The sequence below is a fragment of the Nestor notabilis genome, unplaced genomic scaffold (genome assembly GCF_000696875.1).
Source record: "Nestor notabilis isolate BGI_N333 unplaced genomic scaffold, ASM69687v1 scaffold15841, whole genome shotgun sequence".
NCBI lineage: Eukaryota > Metazoa > Chordata > Aves > Psittaciformes > Psittacidae > Nestor > Nestor notabilis.
The window spans coordinates 1,921-26,807 of record NW_009916205.1 but is presented as its reverse complement, the minus strand read 5'-3'; the positions used below and the strand labels follow the sequence as shown (position 1 = coordinate 26,807).

At 35.9% G+C, this 24,887-nt stretch overlaps 1 protein-coding gene across 1 annotated transcript; it reads right to left on the bottom strand.

Annotated features, from left to right (window-relative positions):
• Positions 1 to 6,102: 6,102 nt before the first annotated feature.
• LOC104413477 (syntaxin-binding protein 5-like) lies at positions 6,103 to 24,464 on the bottom strand (the record flags this gene model as incomplete). Its single annotated transcript, XM_010024477.1, has 9 exons — positions 6,103 to 6,410; positions 6,918 to 7,138; positions 7,959 to 8,070; positions 8,863 to 9,028; positions 11,572 to 11,941; positions 13,365 to 13,604; positions 17,831 to 17,881; positions 24,261 to 24,308; positions 24,405 to 24,464. Coding segments are annotated over 9 exons (1,310 nt in total), but the record flags the coding sequence as incomplete, so codon positions are not given.
• Between the last annotated feature and the right edge of the window lie 423 nt (positions 24,465 to 24,887).

The window sequence follows — 24,887 nt, the reverse complement described above, 5'->3', positions numbered from 1 at the left end:
AGCTATTCCTGCTGTGTTATTAGTGATGGCAGAGATTACCAGAGCTAATGTTAGCCCTAATCCTAGCAGGAGGCAGTGTAACAGATCCAAATATCATCTGTCCAATTCAACTGAAGGTAAAACATTTTTTTATTCCAATGCATCATCCTTTTTATAGCTCGATGTGCTGCAGAGCTTAAAGTTCAGAAAACGTAACTATCAGCTATTAAAGGGAGAAAGAAAAGAATCAGAACAGGAAGGCAGGAGAGGTCCGGAACCAGCAGACTTCCCCACAGGTGAAACTACATCCTCATTACATCAAGCACACAATAAAACAACCAGCACTGAAATATTTTACTATTTGACATCATGAGTTTCCAAAAATTTCACTTCTCAGAATTGCTGCTCCAGCCTCTCTTCAGATTCACTATTTCTGCATCATTCAGAGCATGCTTACAAAGCTGGGTAGCCCTGTTCTCTCCCCCCACCAGCAGTAGAAAACAGAAAAATCTAATAGACTAATAGAAATCTAATCTAATCTAATAAAATCCGTTAGACTTACACGGTAGCTTGGAAGTATAACAGGACTTCACATCATCACCATCAAGAAGCATGTTCCAGAATGTTTTTAGACCTGCTTGGGAACATGACCACAGACAAACCATTTCACCTTCTGTGCTCCTTAGGGGCTACTTGCTGTTGGCCTGGCTGCTAGTGTGTCAAGCACACACAGCTCCACTTGCTATAAAGTGCATCTCACAAAAACTTAAGCAAAACGAAAAAGCCTTTTTTCGCAGGGAGTTACTGCAAGCTCCAGCCAGTGGGAGAACAACTGGGTAGGAAGGAGTAAGCTCCACTCATTTCGGGAGAGATTTGAATAGTTTATTTTGCCCAATCAAGAGCCCTTCAGCATAATGACACATTCATATACACATATATGAACTTTTTTTCTGAAACATTAATGTATAATACATTTTAAATTTAAAATACCAGCTGCACAGGTATTTTTATTTACAAAAATATTCCATACTTAATTTTTTAACTTTGTTATGATGACATAGTTCAGTTCAAGTACATGTAAGTAAAATAACTCTATGCAATCTAACATAGTTGTATTTGTAACAGTACAGTTTGCAGTTCATATGAAACTATATTTGTAGACAGATGGATTTGCAACCCTACCTAAAATGCATATTCCAGTAATCACCCTCAGAAGAGCTAGCAGGGCTCAGCAAGACTTAACTGAAGAGTAAGTTGCAACGAACAAAAAGAAAGAAAACACACGTACACACTAAGAGATACATAAACGAGAACCGCTACACATCAAGCATGCTTACCCACAACGGGGCAGTGTTAGAAAATTCACTGGTTTTACCCTCCCCCCCCACCATGGTGCTGGTACAATGAAACAGTAGCATAACTAGAAAGCAGCATGTTTTCCTAGTTCTAACCACTACGGATAGCAGAGCTCAGGTCTAAAATAACACAGTACTGCTTATTTACAATTCTGTTTTAAAAGGGAATATTTAAAACATGTTCCCACCCCTCTCCCTTTGCATCACCTATTACTGAATGGTAGTGGTAATCCACATACAACTCCTTACATGTTTTCAACTGAAACAGTTTAACTTTGAGTTACTATTTGCCTGGTAAAACAAGTGTTAAAGTAACCTACAGCTGTATGACTTAAACATTTTATGCGTTTTACATGGAAAACTGAAAGAAATACTAGTTGACACCTGACATTTGGTTGTTCTACGTTTCTGCCTCGTTTCTCTTTTCACATTTTTTCTTTTAAAAAATGAACGCCCATCTCTCTAAGTGCAAACTTTATAAGGTGCAAAAGAACCCAGAGGTACCATACACTCATCTGGTTTGAAACGGTAATCAAATAGACGATATAGAGCACATCTTTGTAACACGCATAAGAAGAAATTGGCCCAGCTTAATTTAGTTTTTCAATGAAAAAATACAATTGGTTTAGCTGATTCACCTACACTACACCTTTTTTCCCTGTTTACTTACTTCCTCCCCTCCAACATCATTAATTTCTGTCTACAAAGTATTTGAAGATTTTGTGGTCGTGGCAAAACTATCAACACCTACCCAAAAAGATTCACTAAGTTATACAAGAAACTGGCTAGAATGAAAAAAGGTTCAACTGACAAGTCACCCTGCCACTCGGCAAGGCGCTGCCCTTCTTCGCCTGTACCAAACTTCAGCTGCTGTCTGTGCCCACCTATGTTAAACCATGGTGAGAAAGAAGAGGGCACTTCAGCCACAGGCTGAAAATTTTCCAATGCATGTTTGGTGTACACAAGAAAACAAACCCTGATATACATGTAAAGAGCTGATGTATAGTCAAGATTAATACATTACTCAAAGAAAATATTTCTTGGATAGCCCTCACTTGTTTTGGGGAATTTTAAGAGTCCAAGAAATAAAGCTGAAAAATATCTTTCATGTGTATACCTAAAAAAAATAAAACCATAGAAAACCAGTTGGCCACAGACTGCAGCTACTGAGATAACTTCTACATTACATTAGTTTTCTGAGTGCATGATCTGTCCTCTCCTTTCTTAGGGAATTATTAAACAATGTTCAAATGGGATGTAAAATAAGTATGATTGTTTTCTGCAAAGCAAAATGGGCTATGTTTTCATTGCTTAGTAAATTTATCATCTCCATATGAGATATGAATGTATTCATAAGCTTAAAACAACTTCTTCTATGGATAATATACATACTTTAAGTACTTTGACTTAAAAGTTGAACATAAGTCTTTTTAAAATTAAAGGTAGAAGTGTACATATAAAAATTATTTAAAACTAAAAGTATATTCTTAAGCAGTATGTATAAATATAACAGATTTTATTGTAGTATCTAGTAACAAATGTGATAGTGTTGCAGTAATTTATAAACTGAATGCTGACACAGGATACGTGCCTTTCATTAGAGTCTATATTGTATATACATATTTTGCTAAGAAAACACACATTCTAAATGATAGTCACATAATTAGCAAATGTGCCTGAAAGTAATCTGTTCTAAAGTCTTTATTGAACATGTGTGTTTATATACAAATAATGAACCTGAACTGCACAAACGCAGAAACAAAATTAAGGAATAAAATACCATGATTGAATTAAAGTGCAGGAAAAATTCAAGTTTAAAAGTTCAGGTAAGATCAGTGCCATTAATTAAGCAATAAAAAATAAAAGAGCCAACAACGGAAAAGAGAAAAGGCAAACCAAAGGAAAAATAGGAAATGAACTTGCTTCCAAAAATCCTCCTTTGGATGTAGCTTTCCAGCATCACCTGCCTCACAAGTACCACCTCAGGCAAAAATATTTGCATAAAGACAGACAAGGAACACAGCTATCTATTACTATATTTTATATCTGACTGTTTGCTGCAGAACAAATCACTGGCGATGCCTGTGGTGTAACACTTTCAGACATAATTGGAATACACACATATTTACACATACCAGCATTCAAAAGTTACAATTTGGCAGGACTAAGGTGAAAAAAAGCTTCTTCTGTTTACAGTTCCTAATGAGACACACTACATATAAACAGATAGGTAGCAGCAGTTTCTTACACTTCCATCAAAAAATAAAAAAGTAATAGCTCAATTGTATTTCATAGTTTTCCAGACACTCTAAAAAAGTTTTACACAACTAAAATGCGAGCGAAAAAAACAGGGGTGCTTCCCCCCAAGGATTTCAATATATTTTGCTGTACAAAAGGTGCACCACCACCAGCAGAACAAGATGCAATGATGTGTGTATGATCATTTTCCTTCCACACAGAAGGAAAAAGGAACATTTTAGACAAAAATTGTACATAGCCCCTTTTATTGACCAAGAACCATTTGTGGATTCATCTCATGAGCAATCATTAGTTTTCAAATCTAGAAGCATGCTCTGAACGTATGCAACAGAAAAAAGATTCAACTATGATAAATTTTATAATACCAAAAAAGACACTACACTCTTCTTGTACTGGCAGATGGTCTCCCGCCACCTCTTGTTTTTTTGCTTGCTGGTGGTTGTCAAATGTTTCTTGATGAGAAGTATGCTTTCCTTTCAAGCCAAGATCATCGTCCATTGAACTGATAGCACAATTTGCTGAAGAGTACTTTTGCCATCCTCTCCCCCAGAGCATGACCAGACTAATTTTCCAGGATCTGTTGCTCTGAAATATACTTCCTGTTCACCGTGTCAAATAATAATCAGTCATCTCAATTTATATATGTGAGAGAAGGAAGGGAATAAGTGTCAGCTAGGGGGGTTTATTTTTGGAAATGGTATGGAGAGCAGCTTACCTAGCTTTCTTCTACCTGGATTTTTGACAAAATGGAATTTGTTTAAATATGCATTAATTAGACACTAAAAAAAATTACATGCAAAGGCAAAAACTGTGTGGAAAACTGAGTCAAGTAACTGGACTTAACACTGCCTCAGTAGGCAAGGGACAGAGCCATAAGGAAATCATAATGCTGCTTGTTCAAATTGTCACATTCTCATTTGTTCTTTGGACAGTGGACATGGCACGGCATGCCCTCGTACCGAGAACGGAATTCACTTGTCTTTTTTAATTAAGTGTTACTATACATGGAATCAGAAGATCTAATGTGTGCTACAAAGCCCAAACACATTTGCCTTTCATTTGAAAAACTAATTAGGAACCATCAGTTACTTCAATATTTTGCATGTGTTGAGTGTTTTAGAAGGTTGCCTTATCTATGTACCTGCAACATCATTTAACAATACAAATATAACCAAGGTTTTGCTTTGGGAATATTCAGAACATGTGCAAAAAAAATCACAATGGATGTGATGCTTGGTGAAGCAAACCCAAAAGAATAATTTCAGACAATGTAGCTCTATCTGCTTCTAAGTACTCCCTTTCAAAAAACCAAGCCAGTCAGTCACTATTCCTGCTTTGAGGAAAAAAGTCTAAATAAATTTTTGAAATGCAAACATTTATCTTAAGGAATTCTCTCTTTTTAGAAGAGCTCTTGTCATTCACACAATTACAGCTTTAGTGTAGCAGCCATTAACAAGTCAGCTCAGCTATATTATTTACCTCACCCAAACTGAACGTTATTTCACCAATTCCTGAAGTTTCAGTGGACACTTACCACTGCCCACACTGAAAACACTGCTTCAGAGACTAAATCCAAAATTTAGCCAACTGCCTTTAGTATTGGGTGGGGCTGAGATAGGTACTTGAAAATAGCTCTAGTAGCAGGAGTTAGGAATTCTCTAAACAATATACTGACAATTATTAAATATTAGATGCTTGCCAATATTCATGCATCAGCACCTCCACAGAGTGTAAAACTTTGAAAACCTGAGTCCAAGATTATCTGATTTCATAGTAAAGGACTAAAGGGGCATCTAGAACTTGAGTTTGAGCAAAACTATCTCAGCTATTAATGGCTGTAAAGATATATTCTGTTAAACATTTATAAAAATTCACAGCATGAATGGAACCCACAGCCAATTCTAAATGTTATACAAACTGAACCAATAACTATTTTTGGCAAAAAAATAATATTTAACTGAACAGAAGTTGAAGTATTCTTACCACAATGAAGATGTTACCACATTTCACATTGCACAGACATAACACAAATGAAAACTCCCAGCATGACACATTCCAGTCATATTATTCACTTGACTTTTTTAATGCAAAAATTGTTTTTTCTCTTGTTTTGCACTTCACAGAATAGGATGTGAATACAAGAATACTAGATCAGGGGTCCAAGAAAAGACTATGCACAGGTCAACTATGTATACAATTTTCAACAAGACATCTTCCAAGCTTCCAGCTTTCCCGATAAAACAAGTGACAGCGAACTCTTCCTCAACAATAATGGTAAATATAGTGAGTCCTACAGAGGGTAAGTGTAAGTCAGGTACCGTCCAGCAAGACAAACAACTTTATTCCAGCTCTTGGACCCCTGATTTATTGCCTCTCCTCACAGGAGGGTATAACACTGGCAGCAATTACAATAGCACAAAAACTTTTGGCATATGAAATATTAACACAGGATTGACCCTGCATTGCCCCTGCCCATCTCACACTAGATTTTTCCTTTCACCCTCTTTTCCACATGTTCTGGTTACCTTCTCTGATCCAACTCTCAGCTAACCAACAGCTAAGAAACACTCAAGTTTGCTTTTTGTGTGTGTTTCTTTTAAATATAAAGCTCCTCAGTTAATGCCACGACTGAGGTAAAACAGTGTGTGATTTGTGCTAGGAAACAGTATCCAGTGGTGAATACTCCTTTAAATTTCAATGGTCCTGCCAAAATTAATGAAAACCCAAGATTTTTCCATCAGGACAAAATTAAACAGATGTAATTGATGAGCGTCATCAGAATTGGTACCACTTCTTGTCTTTGTACTTCAACATCATCTAAAAGACCAAAAAACAATTTCTAATTACTGTTTCTATAACATACCCAAAAGTACAATAATACAAACAAATCATATGCTTACAAAACAGTGTGAGAAAAGGGACTTTAGTAAGGTGTCTCAAAAGCGCAACAACATCGCTGAACAGCAAGGGTTTAGCATGATGAGTTCTGTAATGGTAGCATCACTGCTGATTATTTGGCCTCAGACAGAATTAATTATATCTCAGTAATGGGAACTGAGATGCACTTTTGCAAGTCTACATGTCACTCAGACAGCGGGTATGCTCTAGACCAATGTGCCACAAGGCAAAGCTATTTTAATTAATACTTAATTATTAGGAGTAATGATTGATAGATAAAAGGGACCTAAGAGGTCCTTTATTGATGTTACTGAATTCCCTTTAGATGCCTCTGACGTGCCTTTGCATAAATCGGTTACTTGCAAAACTTAGATTTATTTCATAAAGAATCAGATTAATGTTCAGTATAACATGTAACAGACTCACCTCATGAGCGTGTTTAGAGAAAGAATCAGCACTGTAAAGCATAGCTGCAGTTTTTTCTTCCAGTTCTCCTAGTTTCTGTCCTCTTTCATCTAGTGCCAACCGGGCTCGTGCTAGTTCACCAACTACACCAGATGCTGCTCCTTTGACACCTTCAATACCCCCAGGCCCTGGAATATGCTGGGCAAGACTCCTTGATGCCTTCCCAGATGCTGATTCTCCAACTAGAGGCATTTGCAAAGCAGCAAAAACAGAATAGTGAGGTTTTCTACCATGAATACACAAATACCAACGTAACTAGTTTATAAAGAGGTGTCATTTCTTTGCATGGACACTGAACACCTAATCATAGGCATGACTACAAGTAATACTCATTACTCAACATTACTAGATGTCATTATTTAATAAAATTAAGATTTTCAAACATATTTCCAAGTTTTCCAGGCAGGTTATAAAATGATAACCTTTCTACAGCTCAAGTGTGAAATTAAAACTCTCTCAACAGCAGTGGCATCAGTCATCAACAGAACTGTGCTGGTGAAGTGGTTTTTAACGACATAGCTGAAATGAACTATCATACAGTTCTATCCTTGTTCTTCCTAAGGCACCTCTGCACAAGTCAAATGAGGAAAAAGAACCTACCAAATGAACTGAAGTAGAATGGAGTTTTAATTTTCTCACTATCCAGATTTGTGTTCTCCAGGACCATCCCCTTTCAGTTTAACAGGGTTAAGAAATATCATGGTCAGTACTATGTATTTCATAAAGACGAATAAAAATAAGATCAATTGTCCCACTTCTTGGTTTATAATCTACTCCTGAATAAATGAGGTAAAGGAGCCTGTGAGGAAACAGTACTAAGCTTTTCTGATCTTTTGGTAAGGTGTACAACACAAAAGCTATGAAAAAAGTATTTGTCATCTCTTTTTTTACTCTCCTCTCTGCAAATGTAGTGTTCTATTAACACAGGTTAATACATTTCTCAAGGATCACTGGCTTCCTTAGGTAGAAATACCAGAAAAATAATGAATACAAGAAACTTACAGAGTTCTTCTCTGTCAAGTGACTGTGCCCCACCTCCAAACAGGCCTTTAAAGAACCCCCGGTTCGGTGCTTCTGGTGTTTCTACAGGAGTGAAGAGCTCACCCAACATTTCCTTTACAATGAAGAGACACAACAAAACGTACATTATTTCACACACAAATTAATGGAATATTCTTTAAGAAGTAAACTTTGTGGATTTGAATTTCAATATTAACATGTTTTAATAGGCATTTGCCTTTGGAAGGCAACTTAGGAAATAAAATATAATAACATATTAAGAAATCTGCCCAAGCTATCCGTCTGCTAGTTGCAAGCTTATAGCTCATGGAATTCTGTAGCAAAGAAACAGGTTCAAGTAAAGCTGTATTTGCCTCTCAACAACTTGGGCAACACTCCTGATTTTGTTCTGTTCACATTATATCTACAAATACTCATACCCCTGTGCAGTATCACAGGAGGCCTTACAGCCTGCATCTCTGCTATTTCAGTATTCTGTACAACTTTCAAGCTGGAGCATGGCTGAGAGTCTTTAATGTTAATACCCCTGAAATATAATAGTTTTCTTCAAGTATCCCAAGATAGCATCATCCAGTTAAGTCAGCATGCACCCCCACCAGCATCAATTGAACAAGCGAGTTTTTGTTAACTGCACATGTTGAGCAAGGAAATTTCCTATTGATCAAAAAGGAAATTAAGAAGCTGTTTGAAACACAAAAGGATAGATGAAACAGTAAATTTAAGAGTAGAAGTGATTCATCCTCAATCAGACTCTACACTGAGCGAAAAATAAAAGCAAAGCTCAAAAGCCAGAGCTTTACAACAAATTAATGTAAACATTGTGAATCCAGAACCAAGAACCTCCAAGTGTATCAAAGAAAACTTTTTTCTTTTTTTAATTCATTACCTGAAGATTTTCACATGTTTCTTGACTGTAGGTAAGCCTCTGTATTTCAGTTGGTGATACAAGATAGAGTGCTTGTCCATTATTGGTGAAGCAGAATGTTCTGGCTATCCGCATATTGGTGAGTGGCAGGTAATATACATCCAACAATGGCCTTAAACTTGGCAAACTTAAGAAAAAGAATTAAAAAGCCTCATTAAATATAGCAGGATTGTCTATTATTTGACCAAATGTCTCATTTTTACACCACAATATGTAATTTTTCTCTTCACTATCTGCATGAGTACCATATAAACAGAATATCATTTAATGCAATTACAAAATCTCAAAACATGAGACTTTCCAAAGTAGCATCCCAAAAGTCAAATTTAAACAAGTGCATCACAGATGCCTTTAAAAGTATCACTTGAAATAATACCCTGAGTGTGTCAGATTAATTTTAAAGCATTATTCAATAGTTAGCAACAAAGTATTTTGATAAATATCTTCCAAAAGTTTATAATTAAACATCCTGCCTTTTCTCTCAGGTGAAGAACTTATCTTTGACTAAAAACACCATTCTAAAAGATTGCTCTTCAAGAACACTTGGAAATACACAGGGCTGTGCTTTCAAAGGAAAACAGAATTCAGTAGCCTCAAAAAAATCTTATTATGTCCACCCTTTTTGTCTGACTCCGTATGTAAGAGGAAGTCCTCAGAGCAAAGTTTGCTTACCTTGTATTTTCTGACTCTGTACATGCAACTGCAGTATTTACTGCACCCAGCTACTGAAGAACAGATATAGCACACTCACGCTTTAACAGTGCTCTTGCTAACAAACATTCCTCTCCCTCAAAGCAATAATAAATGCAAGTAAGAAGTGACTGAATACACGATGTCTTGAAAAACAGAACCCAAAATAAATCACTGTCTCAAAAACAGCCTCTGTGCAATTTTTGTAAAAACATGATTTACAAAAGATGAGTGCAAATGCACCAACACCACATTAAGCAGGTTTTGCTGCAGAAACCATCTCCATTAATATTATGAGTTCTAGAAACCAAAAAAAAAAGGCAGTAAAGGTGCAAAGTGAAGTTGGAAGCAATGAAAAAGTAAGCTGATTGTAAATGCAACAGTAAGTGCTTTTTTTTTAACGATACTGAGATTTCTAAATGTTAAGCTTGCATTTTGCAGATTGTGAATTGCCTCTTAGCAGCAGACTTCATGTATGACAAACAAAAGGAAGGAGAACTGGTAACATGACTAGAGGCATGAAATAAAAAGCAATATTCTCTCATAAGCATGCCACCCAGAAACAACCCTTCTGCCATGCACATGTCAAAAATAAGAGTATTCCCAAGAGTGAGTTAGTAACAGGCAAGTGCTTTGCTTCAGACTGATGGAAACATAGAATATCCTTACAGCTTCAACACAAACCCATTAGATCAGATAGGACAAGAATGACATCCACGATAGCATTTTCATAGTATCAGCCAAATCTGTAAAAAGAATCTTAAGTCCCATCTAACTGTATATCCATAGATAAGTATTGGGTATCTTGGGTATGATACAACCCTCTGCCAGCTTTACACAAAGAGAACATTAAGTCCGATTCCCAGCAGCAATTCATTCTTCCTACAATGTACCTTAAAGATCATCTAGTTCCAACCCCCCTGCCATGGGCAGAGACACCCTCACTAGATGAGGCTGCTCAAAGCCCCATCCAACCTGGCCTTGAAACTTCCAGTGATGGGGCAGCCATAGCTTCTCTGGACAACCTGTTCCAGTGTCTCACCACCCTCATAGTGAAGAGCTTCTTCCTAGTATCTACTCTAAATCTACCCTCTTTCAGCTTAAGGCCATTCCCCCTTGTCCCCCTGTCACTACAAGCCCTTGTAAAAAGACCCTCTCCAGCTTTCTGGTAGGTTCCCTTTAGGTGCTGGAAGGCTGCTCAGGTCTCCCTGGAGCCTTCAGGCTGAACAGGCACAACTCTCTCAGCCTGTCTTCATAGCAGAGGTGCTCCAGCCCTCTGATCATTTTCGTAGCCCTCTTCTGGACTCACTCCAACAGGTCCACATCCTCCTTACACTGGGGACCCCAGAGCTGAACACAGTGCTCCAGGTGGGGTTTCACAAGAGCAGAGTAAAGGGGGAGAATCACCTTCCTTGACTTATTGAACACTCTACTTTTGATGCAGCCCAGGATACGGCTGGCAATACATACTCTTATACTACTATACTACAACTGCTAGCAATTTGCCTTGCCTCTACAGCCTGAGTTTAAGGCCTTTAAGACATGAGCAAGCTACACAACAAAACAGTAAGCTTGAGGCATGAGTGTGATGCAAACAGCTGCACAAAAATATGAGCTGTGATCAGGTACCAGCTGAAAGCCTAATTCAAGACAGTTTTCTCTATCAGGGAATAAATTCACCTTTAAGACAAACTTCTTCAGCTCATAAACCTGTATCACACATTTGGATCTCTCTCTTGAATCAGGGTAGCTTGAGCTAAACTGTTAAGCTTTTTCATGTGTTAAAGGCATAACTAATAGGAATGCATAATCAAAATTGTGCAGACTCAAGTGTTAGAGGTTTAGCAAAACTGAGTGAATGTAGACTTTTTTTTCCTTTTTTAAAATCATATCCTTACGGAGAAGGAAACATTTTATCTAGTGGAAGACTTTTTTTTTTTTTTTTTTTAAATATTTAAGTTAATATCAAACTAGTCTTACCTAAAAGTCATTATATGTCCATTGGCACAGAAACATGCAAGGCAGATACTGTTACTCAATGATACTATATCTCCACGAAGAACAAAAGAAGTCTCTGTTATGTTTTGTTTATAAAGACAGTTCTGGGATGGCAGTGAGATAACTTTTGCTTGCTTTTCTGAACATATCACTGCATATTGGTTTTCACTGATTTCCTGAGAGGAAGAGGGGGACACTGAGACAGGTCGTCGCTTTTTTGATTTATCTTTTTCATCTTTATCTTCAGGAACATTGTGTTCTCTCCAGGGTTCATGTGCTGGTGGGACCAAAGATCCTGTTGTATCCAGAAACGCCATTCTCAAGATTGCCCCTTTTAGCCTCAGGATGGTTCCTAGGAAGAAGAAATCGAGCTCATTTCTAAAAACAGTTCTAAATTACCTTTCAGCTACAGAATATTCCTTTAGAAGCGAGCACAATGAAAACAAGAACATAGGCTTGCCTTTGTAGCAAAACACCACACCAAAACCTTCAGACCAGTGAAGCACATGCAAGAGCATGTAGGTATTCAAGAAAATAAACCAGTTTTCAAAGGTTAAGTGTATGCATACACCTCCATTAACTTTAATGGAAATGTATACATTTATCAAGACTGCCAAGCTGGAGTGCACATTTATTTTCAAGTTCAGTGTCACAAATGCAACTCATTTCACTCTCTGAGGAGGACGCAGCGTGGTTGATGTAAATGTTATTAGTCAAAGGTGAGCCCCTCTTCTTCAGTATAGACAGGCTGAGAAACAAGCAACATATAGGATTTTTTTGCCCTGCAGCTTCTGCCTGAATCTACTTCCCTAGTATAAAATGAAATAAAAGTTTTCTCTCCCTCCTGGTTAAAGCACTGCCTCTGTAGGTGAAATCTTAAGTTAACAAATTTGTTAGTTTACTTGTTCACATGCAAGTAACAACATGAACATTTGCTAAGTGCACAAAAAAATCACACATGGCAGTATCTTCTAATACTTATGCTGCAGATCCAGTGATGAAACATACTATACAGTCTGCAGCACTGCCTTTACTAACAAATTCTGGCAAATCTGAATACTGCTGCCAATACCATACTTGAGAAGCACAAATCACATATATGATCTAGAGGCCACACTACTCCTAATAACTATTTCAATCATATAGCATTACCATTTGCATGTCCTGTTCTGTCTCTGAGAGCAAAGTGGAGCACAGCAGTACATTCTGAATGAGACAGTTGCAGTAGGAAAGCTAAGTCTACGCCTAACAGCATATTCAGCAAACCATTAATACATAATTACAACAAAATCAGTTGTTGTCTATCAGAAAAACAAGACAGAAGACCTCCAACTGCAGTCCAAAGGAATATTTATTCACTAATTAAAGCTAGTTGTTCAATATAAACTTGTATTCCTTTTTTATGACGCAGGAAAGCTTGAAGTTTCCCACCTCATGACTAAAAAAAATAATAGACTGAGCATTTGAAATACTAATCTCTTACTCTATCTCCGTTTAACAATTACTAGGAACTACAATAAGGTCAGCAAAAAAGCTTTTCTCAGCAGGTATACACTAAAGTGATGTTTCATATAATATGAGATCATATTTGCAACTTTAAAACAGTGGTAATTAAGTAACCAATCTAAATTGTTAACCTCAGTAGCTAAATTAATAGTGTATTTATTAATTCTTAATTAATCCATTATTAAGAAAACCAGTTTCTTTACAAAATTATGAGGAACAGCAACAGAACTTAATCAAAGTATCCTTTAGCCCATCCACTTTGTACATACCACTAGGAGAAACAATTACTGGCTGAAGAAGTCTTTGCTCTCCTCCTGGGGGTAAGTTCAGTACAATGACAAGCACTGTACCCAGCGTGGTCCCAACCCACAGGCATGGGGAAGGCGATGTATCATTCTTTCTTGTGAAAGTCTCACAGAAATGAAGAGCTGAAATTGCCTCTCGTGATTCTTTGTCAATGCTAGTTACACTAGAACTCCGGGATCGACTGAAAGAGTTGTCTTTGACATCTGAAAATGAGTTAGCATTAATTAAAAAGAATGGCAATTAAAAAGAATACCTTTCTATTGTCAGTCCTGTATTCTTCCTTAGTCATATTCTCTTCTGGCCCCATTTTTAACATTGCATCCTGAATAAAATGCCCAATTTTTTTGCAGAGGTTGCCATCAGGCAATTGTCATTTTATGTGTATTTTTGTCTTCTTGGGACAGAGAATAACAACCAAACAGGACTCCTCCTTTATAAAAATTGAATTACAAACCTCTCTGCCAATTAGTTCATGGATAACATTAAAAAGTACTGGCTTCCATGGAAGGTGGTATAGTGGTTTAGATGTGGAGATGCAACTATTTTACTTTAAGAAATGCAGCTACATCCAGATAGCAAGATAACATGCAACCTATAATAATAGTGTCCCCTACAATAATACTGTCCCACTCTAGGAAACTGTATGGAGGTAGTCAGGCAGGCTATTTTCACACACCTAAACTTTTTAGTAAGAGAAACATCAAATGCTAGCAAATGACACCTGGCACTAGCATGCAAAACTGAAGATTTCCGTTCTGACTGCTGTACATAGTGCCAGAAATGGCATTAAAACCTTTTAGATCATCCTGCTCACTGCTTAGCAAATAAGGTTCTTGTAACAGAGAATGAATTATAACGTTAACAACAGCTCAAAAACCAGTAAACATGCTGCTCCATTTAGCTGTATGCTCTCTGAACACAAGGTGATCAAATCAGCATGTCTGAATTTATCTGTGCATCCAGGAATTAATCCTTCACTTTCTTCACTTGTCATTCCAAAATTTTAGCATAAGACAACCCTTACTAGTAGAAGTTTGATGCAATTTTTATTACTACTTTGAAAAACTAAATTATTGGTTTGGATCTTTGGGCAGGGTATAAATGCGACTGGCATCTTTAATGCAGGATTAAGGGTTGAAGAACAACATTTATCCACATACTTTCTGGAAGTATCACTATGCTAATTCCACCAGATTGTGGTAAAACTTTGAAGAAAGAACATCTAGTATGCATTTGAAAAGCATACAAATTAGATTTCAAATGACTAAATACAGACATCTACTCAAACAGTCTCAGGAAATATTTTATGGACGGAAAAATTATTGTCCTGCCACATTTTAGCTGTCAAATGTAAAACAAGGATTATTGAAAGCAACTAGGCCAACCACTCAGATGTTGACATCCTAAATTTCCACATTAAAGAAAAAAATCAAATCTAGAGTAAAACAATCAAAACCATTATTTGCTTTTATAATTCTTCTAATGACCACAACATCTTAAAATGCTTGTTTCTTCAGGCTTGAATATTTACTAACAATGATTGTTCAACTCTAGCATGGATTAAGCAGTCTGAATATAATCATACGTTAACTGCAATATGCATAAAATTCAATGTGCATTTGTTGAGTCGCATCCAGTTGAATATTTGAAGAGCATATGTACAAATTCCAGAAGGATTGGAATGGACAGGAAAAATAATCCATAAAAATTAACTTGCAAGACAATATGGGCATTGTGGAGAGGGGACAACTCATTTGTATACCTGCTTCAGTGCTATTTATCCCAATATAAATGAAGAATCTATGTTTTTTTTTAACAGATTAGTTCCAGATGAAGAGGAAGGAACCACAGTGTGATGACTCACTACACGCCATTTCATTAGAGGATGGAAAAATAGATAAACCAAAAAGATAGGACCTAGTGGTAAGGGTTCCTTAATCATCCGGATTACAACATTGAAAAGCAATAGTATAATGCAGACTGGAGTACGCTCAAGATAACTTCTGTTTTAAGAAGTGGAGGATAAATACAGAAGCACATATTTAGATTTTGTTTTGGATAGTTAGGGAGGAAAAGGGATAGATTAAAGTTCTAAAGACAGAAAAGTGATCTGAAAAAATGAGATCATGGAAGAGTAGATTTCAAGGAGCTATGAAAAGAAAGAGAGAGAAAATTGTAAGGATAATGAACTTTGGAGACAGGCATGTCAATTGTCTTCTTGATCCTGCAGATACTGCCATGTAAGTGAAAAAACCCCAAACAAACAAAATCAAAACCCAAAACCAAGCCCCAAACAAACAAACAAAAAACCAAACCCACAAGCAAGCTGACAATCTTTGAAGAACACTATGCAAAAGCTATCCCATTAGAAGAAAATACAGAAATAAAATCAAAAAAAGATTATTATAATTGCCTAGGAATTTATTTACAGACCTGAAAACCTGCAAGAATTTTTACACACAACAAAATGAGGCATCTAAATGCAGATTTCCACATGCATGAAAAGTCAAGAAAAACCGGTCAAAGTCTGTTACAGTTTGGAAGGTACAAACTATTTTGTATGATTATGTGTGACGACAAAAAAAAAAACAAAAAAAAAAAAACGAAAAACCACAAAAAAACCAAACCAAAACCCAAACAACCAAAACCAACCCCAAAACATTATTTCAGTAGAAGGAACAGCAAATATTAAATTATGAAAAAATGCCAAAACTTTCAGGATTGGAAAATGCTGAAAACTTTAGAATTCTTTTTCCAGTTTTCAATAGGAAGAAAAGAACACTTCTAGGTACTTACTACTATCAAAGAACTGGGGTAAAACAACAGTAGAATTAGAATGAATTGGGTAATATTTAGGTACAAACGCATTACAGTTTGCAAAAATTCACACTACACTGCAATCATCTCTAAACCATTCGTAAACATAGTAAGGAAGAACAGAAACATATTGAAAAGACAAAACAAATTTTTTGGCCCTCTTGTGCCAACAAGGACACTGTTAAATCCCTCTAGTTTTGGGCACAACAGTTTTAGAAAGATGAAGAAAACTTCCAAATCCAGAGGAGATTAACAGAAGTTTAGACATCACAACCTGAGAAAGGATTGAATTTCATAAAAAACAAAAACAAAAAAAACCACAACACACACACAAAAAGAAATGTGCAAAAATGAAGAGATTTGATGACAGCTTCCAACAGCATAAGACAGCTAAAAAAAAAAAAAGATATGGGGCACTTGTTATCCCTATTCTTTGTGGAAAAGATATGAAGAACTTAATATGGAAGTAAGGAAGACTGATTAAATAACAGGAAATTTGTCTGACTATAAAACACTGGAACTTTCAGTGTAGCTTTTTTCTAAAAACTTATTTATTGAGAGCTCATGAACAGATGAGAGGGTAAATTATCAGACGTCTGGATCCTTGCCATAGCAATGGATTAAAGGATCTCTGAGGGTTCCTTCCAACTTCACTTTTCCCTGAGTGGAGCAAGCTGTAATGGTAAATTCTAAGTCAGGGTGGTCTAACTCAGTTTCAAGATATCCTAGCACCATGGACTCTTTCCTTGCTCGTAGCAGCAGTTGTCAAATACACAGTTCTGCAGCTGCCAGTCTGATCAGGGCCTATCTTCTGCTGGGGTTGTGGCAGCTATCCTGCTGCAGGAGGGAGAGCAAGCTATGGCAGGCAGAAGGCAACTTTCGCACTCAGGCTGCATCTACTGCTGTAGGTCTACAGCTGTCCCCCATCAATTTTAGGGAACAAGGCAGGGGAGCTGGATCTGATCTTCAAGTTGGCAGTCAAAAGTACTGAAAATAAAATCATAAATCTACTCAATTTGTATGCTGTTTTAGTTCTGCAATATAATGACCTCTAGCACTACAGACTTCAGAACTCAACTGCTTCTTATATAAAAAGTTACTGTGCCATTTTAAGAAAAATTAAATTCTCAGGTCATCCATGCAAACAGCTCTATACTATTTTCATTTAGAGAGAGTGGTCACAAGACAATTAACATTTGTAAAACTATGTGCAACTATTTGTTGAGTAGAACTCAACATATCCTGTTATTCTTACATATTTCATTTTCCAATTTAAAATGTATGAGATGGTTTTAAATAGGCATCAGTCTCCATTATCTGCTTGGTCATGCTTTTGTTATCGTAACACTACTGATAACGTGAGTAACAGATGCCCCAAAAATTATGATGGAAGTGTGATAAGCCACGTACAAGGACTGCAGGCTTACCTTATGACAACAGCAATTAACATTTTGTACCTCAGAGCCCCCATAAAAGAGTGGAATTAAAATTTTAGTTCTACGCTTCAGATAAATATAACAAAGTCACAATAGTATACATGATTTGGGACACTAATGTACTCACATTCTGTAAAACAGTTTTAGTAAATATAAAATCAACTATGTAAACTTACCTAAATCAGGCTTTAACTCAGTTGGCAAACTTAGCTTCCTGGACATCTTTGCTGAAAAGTGAAGTATATCTTTTTTTTAAAAAAGAATAAACATGATTCTGCTGGCCTTTATTTGCTTCTTCCCCAATATATAACGTATCATTCTTTACTACATTAATTGCAGTACTTAACAGGATTTCTACTAAAGCAGAGCCTCACTTCCACAAGGGAGGGGTGCAAAGTAAAACCTGGAAGATACCAAAATCCCCAAATACAGCATTATATGACTTTTGCCAAGCTTCATTTTTCCTGAGGCTTCAAGCAGAACTTGTTGGATTGGATGAATTTTGCTTTGGCTCAACCTCAAGTTTTATCTCTTCAGGTGTAAGGACAGAATACAGACTCTTGGCTTATTGCAAGAACATGCACTTAAATCTACATAAAGTTAACATCCCATCCCCTTTTCTCCTGCACCACTTCCTGATCAAACTTGAGATACTGAAAATAGAGAAAAGATGAACTGTTAATTATGCTAAAACATTAATGAACATGTGCAAAAAGTTAGTAATCTGAGATGCAACCTGCAACCTTAGAAGAACGAACATGTTACAAAGAATAATTATAAAGTCAGCAGCATACAAACACTTGCAACACTGTAAACAAAAATAGTATAATTTTGATCATATTGCTGAAGTAAAAAAATAGAACTTGAACTCATCCCTTCCTTGGAAAATTTAACATGCAGTACAATACTAACAAATGCTGCTAAAATAAAAGTCACCAGTAAACTAGTAGCCATATAGCCCTCTTCCATCTTCCTTTCAACAATTACTGGAGAAGGAATGATTTTGATGTAGCCCAACTACTACACCAGGGACAGACTGAATTCATTTCCCAGCCACAGTCTTGAATTCCAATGTATCAACTAATTCTTCACTATCACAGAAAGTTAATACTTCTCTACCTAAAATAGATATTGAGAATAGCTTCATTATTCTAGGAGTACCTTGTAATGGATACCAATCATAAAGTGGCCTGAATCTTGCTGTTTCTCTCAGCTAAAACCAGAGTTTACTCATTCTAATTATCCTTTTAACAGAAATCATTCAATTTTCTACATATCCTGAAGAACAGCATGTGATTTAAAGTTACTTCAGCTCCTTCAAAAAGTGAAATACTTCATTGCATCATCAATTATGCTTATCAATATTGCAAATCCTAGTTATCTGAATAGTTGAACAGTTTTATTCCTGTCATAAATCAGAAAAATTTGAGAGACTCCAGAAATAATCTTCTAATTTCCTTCATGTGTCAATGTTACAAAGTATATTCTATTTAAATTCAACTGAGATTTCTTACTCTCAGACTGAAATGCTAGTCACTTTAACTTATTTTAGTGCAGGCTGAAATTGAAAAGGCCAGTCTGACTACATGTATTCTACCCTCAACCTTGCATTGGCACTTGCACCTGAGGCCAAAACTCATCTATGTAAGGTTTCTGCCAAGGATTATTTGCAATAAGAACAACTCCTGTTTCAGATCAGAGCTCAGCTATACAAACAGAAAACTGTGGTAGGAAACAGCACTAGTGAGCAGGAGCCCATCTTTTTGCTGTCAGCTTGAACTTACATCAGCTTGAAAAGAGATCATGAAACCTCATTTGAAATTGTGAATTATGAATTCCTCATAAGACTTGTTTTCTGTCTTAGAGGTGTAAATCAGGGAAGCTAAGACACTGAACAAAAGCTCAAGTATGCACACAGAAAATAATGAGTTATTTTTCGCTTTTCACATCCTTCATCACATGTGAACACCAGCAATAATTAACTACCTTAGTCATCTTGAAGACCAGAATGGTCACTTTTGGCTTCTCAAATAGAAAAGTTTAACACACAAGTTTAAAAACTTGGAGAAAAAAGAAACCAAAAAGAAAACAAAAAAAACCCCCAAAAAAACTGTGGGTAATATAGCAGATAGTAAGAAGTACAGGCCAGTGGGTTGGATTCTAAGAGTCAATCTACAGTTTTAGCTTTTTACTCCTTCACTAGGCCAGCTGTGGGAACTAGGTTGAAAAGGTAAAACAAATTTGTCAGACATCATTTTCTAAGAACACTGAACTATGCCTTGTTAATAGGAAGACGGGACTCATGAAATGTTAAAAAGGATGTCATTGCTAGAAATTATGAGTTAATGCACTATGCAAAAAAAAAATACATTTCAAAACATACATTAATGTGTCAAACCCTCCAGTAGTTCAAATGTAAATAGGAAACAAGAACCAATTTAAATAGCAGCAGTGCCATCTTGTGTTCAAAGTAGGAAGTGTCTAAAGGTGCAATATGAAAACGGGAGTATTTCAACAGCTAAGCCATTTTTACTTAGCATAAAAAACCCAAACCATACTTGTATTCTGGCTTATGGTTCATGATAGTTTTGGAAAAAAACTATGCCTCAGATGAAAGACAGCAACATGCTAGACAATTTATACAACACAGACGATGAGAGAAATGAAAAAGATAGGATGGAAATCTACAAAGAGCACTCATGTCATAAGTTTTTGCATGATTTTTACACCAATTGTACAAGGTAAGCCTGATGGTGACTGCTCCTGCTGGGTGTGGCTGACTTCAAGGAGTAGCTGACATATCAGAGTTTAATACCTCTCATGGTGGTGGTGGTTGCTGCAGCATTTACAGCCAACACTATCTTTCTGCAGCTGGTGTGAGACAAGGAGACTGACTTGGGAGCTATTTTGCTCCTCCTGGCACACTGCTGCTCAAAGCAACAATGACTATTTTGCCTGAGTTTAGACCTACATTTAATAGTCCTCTAAATCAGAAAACCTAGAGTCATACACAGGCACACACATATTCTTTCTGTTGCCAATATATATAATTGAATAAGTATCATGCTAAAGCATGATATTAGAGAACTGTCCAAAAACAACATTCAGGATTCTTGGAAATTTCTCATAGGTCAAGCTTGAGGGGGCAGGTGTTAAAATATGAAAAGTTACCTCGGCATAGTGTGTTACATTGCAGGCTCAGCCAATTCAATTAAGAAAACCTGAAGGCTGAGGAATGACTGAACTATCATTAAGAAGTGGTGGCTTAAAAGTAATAGTTATATATACTGGCAGTGGGTTTTCCTGAGCCGATGCTCTACAACATATAGCACATCAGTTTGAATGCTGTAGAACGATTTCTCATCCATTCCTTAAGGAAACACTCTAAACCCTTTAAAGAATATTTAGAAAGATTTTAAAGACAAGATAAGAGTCTTGGTGTTTTGACAGATATGAGAACAGTTTACATGAAGCCTATTTCATTTCACATTTCATAAGAAATAACTAACCAGCTTATAATTTGTTAGGCATAACAGTTCCCAAATTGCTCTATATTTGACAACTACACAGAAGTGAAAGACATTACTAATTATCAAGATACTTAAAGAATTGACTATTGGACTGGTGAAAGTACAATAGAGAAATAGATCATTAATGCTGAAATCTAAGAATAATAAAGCCATTTTACATGAGAATGTAAGAAAAGATGTACTGATATACCCCCAATTAGATCAAAGTATTAAAGCCACAAAGACTAGCACTGTTTGAAAAAATTCAGGTGTGCACTTAGAATGTAAAAAATGTGAGAAACCTTGTCAATTTTAACAGTAGTGATTATAGAAGTTTGGAATTTAAGCTACTCTCCTTATCTACCAATGTTGTTTGCAATTGGTCTTAAATTTATAAACTTCACTGAAAGGGATTTGAGATGTATCCTACTGGAACAGTTATGAAAGTCTTAAGAACCTACAGTATTTTGCATACACCTTTACTAAAGCTTCTTCCAGGAACGGGTGTTACAATACCTCTTAACTTCTGACCTGATTCATAGCTATTTAATCACAAAAAAACCCCAATAACAGAACGAAACAGGAGACCAGCTGATCTTAACTGTATATAAGGCAAAACTGAAGTGTTGGTACGTGAAGCATTTACATTTTGTTTTAATTAATGCTATTGCTGCAGTATTGGATGGTTCTTTAACAATGCAAGAATCATTGTCTGATACTGTCAATAGTGATAGAAATCTGTAGAAATTAATACGTCTCTATTTAAGTTTCAATAAAGTGATTAAATTGATGATGGCTTCATAGTTCTAAATGCACGCATATTATGTTGCCACCTTACAGCCATATCACTGCAATAAAATTAGTTTGCACTCTGTAAACAGTATTCCCTTACTCAAGATCCCATGTGACAAAAAACACAGGAGTGGTATTAACAGCAACTGAAATTACCAACATAAATAATTCTTGTTGTTTCACAATCCATCTGACAGGTTGTATTTCACACACTAATAAAGAACAGAAAGAACCTGAACTGATTGCACCGTGTGTCAGTGCAAAGAGCTACAACCATGCTACATATATCAAACTTTTCCATGTGAACACAGTTGATGGTCAACAGTTTAAGTTCATACAACATGTGATGTTAATGACAGTAAGTGACACATCTTTTAAAAAACTCATTGTCCATTCACAATTGGCAATTCAGTTTAAAACAATGAAATGCAAAACCATGCATCTATTGACATCGAAAGAGGTGTTTTACTTATGTGAAAGAACTTAGAATGTAAGTTCAGGAAGAGCCATGCAGAATAAACATGCCAGACAAGGTATAGAAAACATGGCAGTGAAAGAAAACCACAATAAACCAAAACAGTTTACGGCATCAAACCACTCAAAACTAAGAGAATGCAGAGGAATAATAAAGTTTTTTTTAGCTTCCAATAAACCATGCAAATTACACAAATCACAGCATAGGATGACTGGGAGTAATTTCTGAATTACACATCAAATGCATTATAGTCTCAATTAACTCTGTGTTTAACTTATACTCCAAAGAATGTATTCCTTGCAAATAAATCTTTTGCTTTTTTAGCTGTGAAAAACATTCACAATATTTTAGTTGAAAGGTTTCAAGCTGAAACAGATGTCAATAGTTCTACAGAATTCTCATTAGCATGTTTTATTAATACTGTAACATTACTCTGAAGAGAGTGGAAAAAATAATGAAGTCACACTTAAACATACAGTGTTTTCTGCACAAGACAAGCTGTCTTAGGTTCAGAAGAGACTTCTTTGGGACAAAAGGGAAATATTACATCAATAAGCATTTATCTAACATATTTCAGCATATCTAACATATATGCCCAAGATTTAAATACTGTTTTTTTTCCCCATTAGAAGAACTGAACATAAGTTCCTAGTTAGCCTGAGTTTCCTTTAGGAGAACATATTAATCCATACTCATGTAAATGATACTTGTTTGGGTTTTTTTTAATTACAGATAAATTGCCATAATATATTAGTGACAGCCATTTGCTTTCCTAAATTATAGTCAGGTTTCCACTGTCTCAAAACTCATCTTCCCTCACATTTCTGTTACCACTGCACAGAGGGCTCAACATAGTACTGAGCAAAAGGCATAAAGAGTAGTTTAGCAAACAGTTTTACTGTATCAAGTAACTTCAACCTTTTTATGTGACAGAAATAAAATGAAATCCTCCTACAGTGATAGAAAAATGCAATAAATGAAAACAAAATGACCCATTAGCACAGTGATTCTGAAATTAAAATAACCATATCCCAGTTAAGGAAGAACAGTCCCTTTACCAAAATTAAATCACACAGCCTCTCACCTTCATTTATTTAATGACCCAGATATCAGAAGCAGAGTTAATTTCCATTCCAATCATAAAAGGGTTCAATCTACCTGCATACAACATATTCCAAATGAATTTTGTTGCCAAATTGTTAAGACACAAGTCTAGAGCTGGTAGGGTACTGTGTCACTATCGGATGCTTTAAAGTAAATACAGTCCTGGAACAGTAATGAGGTATATTTAATATATATGACCAAGTCATCTTCCATATGATTAAATGAAAACATGATACTACCTCTTATCTTGACTACAGTCATATGGAAATCCAACCATATGGCTATGAATGTAACACATCAGAAATTAAATCAGCCCCATCTTCTCAGAGAGAGTGTACCTTTGCAGAGTACTGGAATAATGTTGTGACTTGCATAGACTGAACTCTTAGTATGGATTAGAATATCACCCATCCAGAAAAGAGAGAAGTGCACTTGTAAAAATCAGAGAATTTAAACCACCCATATCTTCGATTTAAAAAATTCTTGTGCCCAAAGTACTTAGTGCAGAAGCAGCCTACAGAATTACCAATTAGCATAAAGAATGAAAAATTAATAACTTGATGCTTTGAAATTTGGATTTTATTTTGGGTGGGTTTTTTTTTGTTCTTGTTTTTGTTGTTGTTTGTTTGTTGGGGTTTTTTTTGGGTTTTTTTTTTTGCTGCTGGGTTAGTGTTGCATAGAGTAAGGCACTGGATTAGGAATAGAGCAGGTTTTTCTAATTCCTACCTATGTCATTGGCTACCATCTTGGAAAAATTTCTGCTTTTGGTCTTCACTGTAAAGAATAGTTTAATAAAAAAAGATCAATTTAAGTGTATCAAAGGATGAACTGAAGAAAAAAGAAAGATTATAGAAAAAAAAAATACTGTACCCTTTTCTATAAAATTATTCATTTTTTGATCATCATCAGAATTGTTTGGTGAACCAGAACCTATGAGTGAAGACAGAATGAAATGGATATGCAAACATACATTTCTGACACAAAAACAATGCATTAATACAAGAATTGAGTTTAAGGAAGATACAAAGATGTATGAAAATATCAAATACTGATACATGTGTTCTCTGTAGCTGTAATAGATACTAGAAAGTCCAAAGTATTTTGGTATGACAGGAATTCTATCATATTGAAAACAAATAATAATGCAAGGTACAATGTTGCACAGTGCAGCAAGTTTATTGCTAGAAATATTTACCTCATTGAATGTTTAGATTGAACAACTAGATTGCTGCCTTAACCATTAATCTAAATAAACCTAAATTACAATTTACAGAACACTGCTGTAACAAAAAAGTTTGTGGGGTTTGGTGGTTTGGTTTGTTTTTTTTTTTCATTTTTAATTTTTTGTTAATT